At 40.1% G+C, this 5,475-nt stretch overlaps 2 protein-coding genes across 2 annotated transcripts in view; both read left to right on the top strand.

Moving 5' to 3' along the window:
- The window catches only part of LOC108312692 (intracisternal A particle-promoted polypeptide), a 63,600-nt gene that overhangs the window by 44,290 nt on the left and 13,835 nt on the right, over nt 1-5,475 (top strand). Inside the window, exons 6-7 of the mRNA XM_037742820.1 lie at nt 1,291-1,428; nt 4,567-4,721. Of these exons, the coding sequence (XP_037598748.1) occupies nt 1,291-1,428; nt 4,567-4,721 (293 nt within the window). The remainder of the gene's footprint in view (nt 1-1,290; nt 1,429-4,566; nt 4,722-5,475) is intronic.
- Nucleotides 1,922-2,610, top strand: LOC108312764 (60S ribosomal protein L29-like). The gene has a single exon (XM_017540860.2). The coding sequence runs from the start codon at nt 1,993-1,995 to the stop codon at nt 2,467-2,469; it is 477 nt and encodes a 158-aa protein (XP_017396349.1). The 5' UTR covers nt 1,922-1,992; the 3' UTR covers nt 2,470-2,610.

Below are 5,475 nucleotides of genomic sequence, written 5' to 3'. Positions count from 1 at the left end.
CATGTTGACCAGGATGGTCTCGATCTCTTGACCTCGTGATCCACCCGCCTCGGCCTCCCAAAGTGCTGGGATTACAGGCTTGAGCCACCGCGCCCGGCCCGGAATTGAGTTTTTATGGATAATATGCAGTAGGAAATTCATTTCATTTTCCTCCTGATGTATAATCAATTATCCTAGCATGAAAGATTGTTGTTTCCCCACTGCTCTGTAATGCCAACTCTGTCTTCTATCAAGTAATCATATATGTATGTCTCTGTTCCTAGAATCCTTTTTTCTGTTCCATTAGTCTCTCTGTCTATCCCTTTCTTAATTACTATAGTTTTGTTATATGTCTTGATATATGATGGGACTGTTTCTCTCTCCTTATTCTTTTCTGAGAATGCTTGGCTGTTCTAGGTCCTTTGTGCTTTTATATGAATTTTAGAATTAGTTTGTCAAATCTGTTAAAAAATGGATTTTTTTTTATTGGGAATACATTAACTCTATAAATCAATTTGGGGATAACTATCACCTTTACATTGACTCTTTTTTTTAATAGAAAAATCTTCATGATACATTGACTTTTATAATTCATGAACATTATTTATTTAGATGTTCCATAATTTAAAGTTTTATCTAAATAAAATTTACCAATGTTATCCTTAGAGGCATTGCATAATCTTTGGTTAGATTTACTCTTAAATATCTTATTTTAAAATTCCAAATTAGCTGGACTCATGGTGGCATATGCTCATAGTTCTATCTACTTGGGAGGCTGAGGCAGGAGGATCACTTGAGCCCACGAGTTCAAGGCTTCAGTGAGCAATGATTATACCATTGCACTCTAGCCTGGGTGACAGAGCCAGACCCTGTCTCTAAAAATAAATAAATAAATACCAAAAATGAAAATTCAGGTATCTTTTTTTAAAAGTTTCATTTTCTGTTTGTTGTTAGAAAAGGATTACATTTAAACTCAAATTGTACCAGGGCCAGCCACCCAAACTAATACATGAAAAAAACATAGAACTGTTAAAATGTAAATTGTGTCCTAAAACATTACATGGATTGCATGGGTGGTAGAAATAGATAATAGAAAAATCGTGCCTCTGTTTCATAAGTGGGCTTTAATAAATGACAGTGCAATAGATTCATAATAATGATTAATAGGCAAATGAAAGTTAATGAATAGCATAAAATCAGACATAATGGTTGCATTTTTGACAATAGAGAATACTACTGAATACTATACAATGGTGCTAATCTATTAGCATTACTAAACTTTCTAATATATGTCTCTTTTATTTAACTCAGGTGAAAAGGATTCGATGATTTTTGATTGTACTGAATGCTATGATCCAGTTACTAAACAGTGGACAACTGTAGCTTCAATGAATCATCCTCGCTGTGGTTTAGGAGTGTGTGTGTGTTATGGAGCTATCTATGCTTTGGGTAATTATGCTGTTCAATTTAAAGATAGCTAATATTATTTGTGTATTTATTTTTAATTTTCACTTTTGTGGGTACGTAATAGGTATATATATTTTGGGGCACATGAGATACAGGTACACAATGTGTAATAATAACATCATGTAAAATGGGATATCCAGCCCCTCAAATATTTATCCTTTGTGTTATAAACAATCCAGTTATTAAGAATAACTAGGCCGGGCACGGTGGCTCAAGCCTGTAATCCCAGCACTTTGGGAGGCCGAGGCGGGTGGATCACGAGGTCAAGAGATCGAGACCATCCTGGTCAACATGGTGAAACCCCGTCTCTACTAAAAATACAAAAAATTAGCTGGGCATGGTGGTGCGTGCCTGTAATCCCAGCTACTCAGGAGGCTGAGGCAGGAGAATTGCCTGAACCCAGGAGGCGGAGGTTGCGGTGAGCCGAGATCGCACCATTGCACTCCAGTCTGGGTAACATGAGTGAAACTCCGTCTCGAAAAAAAAAAAAGAATAACTAAAGCAGCTGGTCCTAGGCGCTTCAGAAACCGCGGCTTAGGTGCAGACATGGCCCAGTCCAAGAACCACACAACACACAACCAGTCCCGAAAATGGCACAGAAATGGTATCCAGAAACCCCGATCACAAAGATATGAATCTCTTAAAGGGGTGGACCCCAAGTTCCTGAGGAACATGTGCTTTGCCAAGAAGCACAACAAGAAGGGCCTAAAGAAGATGCAGGCCAACAATGCCAAGGCCATGAGTGCACGTGCCAAGGCCATCAAGGCTCTCGTAAAGCCCAAGGAGGTTAAGCCCAAGATCCCAAAGGGGGGTGTCAGCCGCAAGCTTGATCAACTTGCCTACATTGCCCACCCCAAGCTTGGGAAGCGTGCTCGTGCACGTGTTGCCAAGGGGCTCAGGCTCTGCCGGCCAAAAGTCAAGGCTAAGTCCAAGGATCAAAACAAGGCCCAGGCTGCAGCTCCAGCTTCAGTTCCAGCTCAGGCTCCCAAAGGTGCCCAGACCCCTGCAAAGGCTTCAGAGTAGATATCTCTGTCTGCCAACGTGAGGACAGAAGGACTGGTGCGACCCCCCGGGGCTGCCATCTGCATAGGGCTGGGGTCCTCCTGTGCTATTTGTACAAATAAACATGAGGGAGGAAAAAAAAAAAAAAAGAATAACTAAAGCAATACTCTTCTAGTTATTTTTAAATGTATAAATTATTATTGACTATAGTCATCCTGTTGTGCTATCAAATACTAGATCTTATTCATTATTTCTGTTTTTGTTTTTTTGTACTCATTAATCATGCCCACCTCCTCCCCACCCCCCACCAACCTTCCCGGCCTCTGGTAACCATCCTTCTACTCTATCTCCATGAGTTCAATTGTTTTGATTTTTAGATCCCACAAAGAAGTGAGAATATGGTATGTTTGTAAAGATAGCTAATATTATTTAAATTATTGGGTCCTGATTACCGTGGAGATGATCTTTCCCTCTTTTCAGCTCTTTAAATTCTTTTTTTAAAAAAACCAATTGGCTTTAATCTGCATACTCTGGAGGCTGTGCAAGGTCTTAGGGAAAGGTGTAGGTAGGGGTTGGGGGGGTTGGGGTGATGCTCCTGGGCTGTCCATCCTGAGGAGGCACTCAGGCAGGGAATGGTACAGGAGGACCTGAGCACCTGCAGGGCAGAGCCTTGTTGGGCAGGTGCATCAGTTCTTGGGCAGATGGTAGATGCCTGCCTGGCCAGTTGGCTGGCTGACCAAGCTGCTAGTCACGCACATTCTTCTGCAGGTAGCCCTGGAGCTACTGTGTGCTGTAAATGTGCTTGCCAGCTCTTTAAATTCTTCTCAAAATTGTATCACTGGAGATAAAGTATAGATGAGACATCCAGTGAAGTCCTTTAGCTGAGTAGTTAAATCTTATTATTTTAATTAAATATATAACTTTTTTTTTTTTTTGAGAGGAAGTTTCGCCCTTGTTACCCAGGCTGGAGTGCAACGGCATGATCTCGGCTCACTGCAACCGCCACCTCCTGGGTTCAGGCAATTCTCTTGCCTCAGCCTCCTAAGTAGCTGGGATTATAGGCACACGCCACCATGCCTAGCTAATTTTTTGTATTTTTAGTAGAGACGGGGTTTCACCATGTTGACCAGGATGGTCGCCATCTCTTGACCTCGTGATCCACCCACCTCGGCCTCCCAAAGTGCTGGGATTACAGGTGTGAGCCACCATGCCCGGCAACATATAACATTTTACCACTCTGCCTAGTGGCCTAATTATGTCTAATGTAAGAAAGCACATGCCAAAAGCTTAAATGTATCACAAGGAAATTCTGCACTATATTATTTTTATTTTTGTAGATGTAGTGAATGATTATGAATAAGCTATTCTACTTCTTTAATTATCTGTGTAATAGATGTTAGAACCAAGGTTGTTCTTAGGGAACTTATAAGTTGACATAGCCCTCAGTCTCCCCTATTTTCTCCTTGTCATTCCTTCAGTTCACTCTAACTCAGGGTCTTCCCCCGATCAAAACCTATTGTGTAAAAAATATCACTTACCTGAATGTGGATTTAATCTATTATATTCTATTACTTCCATATGTATCTGCATTTTTTAGTTAATTTTTGGGAAATAATATTTTCAATTTTAAGAATTGGAGAACATGTTGTTGTGGGGATTAAGGGCCTTTTTGAAGTTCCTGAAATTACACCAAATACACAGCATACACTGATTAGACTTGGAGCTGTCCTTGATTAAGATAAATATTCTGAATAGCCAGAAGTCATTTCAAAAGGTAGTTTTGCAAAATACCATCTTTCCCATGCAATATATTGAAGTTTTGGGGCTTGTTTCGTTTTGTTTTGTTTTAGTCTTTAGTGAAAATTAGACACCGAATTAAAATACTTGAATTCTTTTTTTTTTTTTTTTTTCTCAGAAGAGCATCAATTTTGCAAAGGACCTGAGTTCTACTCATGGTCAGATTCTAACTTTTTCATGTGATCGTGGAACAGATAACCTCTTTGGTTCATGTGATACTCATCCAGAATATGAAGTATTTGGTTTAGATGTTTTGTAAGGTCTTTGTCATAAATAAGATTTCTTTATCCCAGAAATAAACATTTTTCTATTTTGTTACAGGTGGATGGGTTGGAGCTGAGATAGGGAACACAATTGAACGATTTGATCCTGATGAAAATAAATGGGAAGTAGTGGGCAACATGGCTGTGTCACGCTACTACTTTGGGTGCTGTGAAATGCAAGGTAATGACTTTAAAATATTTTTCCTCAGCTGGGCATGGTGGCTCACCCCTATAATCCTAGCACTTTGGGAGGCCGATGCAGGCAGATTACAAGGTCAGGAGTTTGAGACCAGCCTGGCCAATATGGTAAAACCTTGTGTCTACTAAAAAATACAAAAATTATCTGGATGTGGTAGCGTGTGCCTGTAGACTTAGCTACTTGAGAAGCTGAGGCAGGAGAATCACTGGAACCCAGGAGGCAGAGGTTGCAGTGAGCCAAGATTGCGCTACTGTACTCCAGCCTGGGCAACAGAGACTCTGTCTCAAAAAAAAAAAATTTTTTTTTCCTCAAAATGTGGTTCTGCAAAACTGTTTGAGTTTGAGGCCTTATTTTCACAAAAGTATATTTTAGGTCTGTTAGTATTAAATGACTGATATTAGCAGCATAGAAGTTCTGCTTTTTGCCTCCTATCATCGACTTTTATTTCTGTATTGCCAAAATAATTGATTTTTTTTCAAAATAAACAAGGCTAGAATTAAAAATTGCAAATAAGCAGGAATATCTGACTAGCAAAATAAGCATTTAAAGTGTTATCTGTTATTGTCTTTTTTCTCCCATGAACATCTAAGCAAATATTTCTAAGTAGGAAGAGAGTATCAAAAACAATTTTGAGGCTTGGTGGCTCATGCCTGTAATTCCAGCACTTTGAGAGGCTGAGACAGGAGGATTACCTGAGGTCAAGAGTTCGAGGCCAAGGCCGGGCGCGGTGGCTCAAACCTGTAATCCCAGCACTTTGGGAGGCCGAGG

The sequence above is a fragment of the Cebus imitator genome, unplaced genomic scaffold (genome assembly GCF_001604975.1).
Source record: "Cebus imitator isolate Cc_AM_T3 unplaced genomic scaffold, Cebus_imitator-1.0 Scaffold129, whole genome shotgun sequence".
Taxonomy (NCBI): domain Eukaryota; kingdom Metazoa; phylum Chordata; class Mammalia; order Primates; family Cebidae; genus Cebus; species Cebus imitator.
The sequence above is the reverse complement of the archived record's forward strand: the minus strand, read 5'-3'. Positions and strand labels throughout refer to the sequence as shown.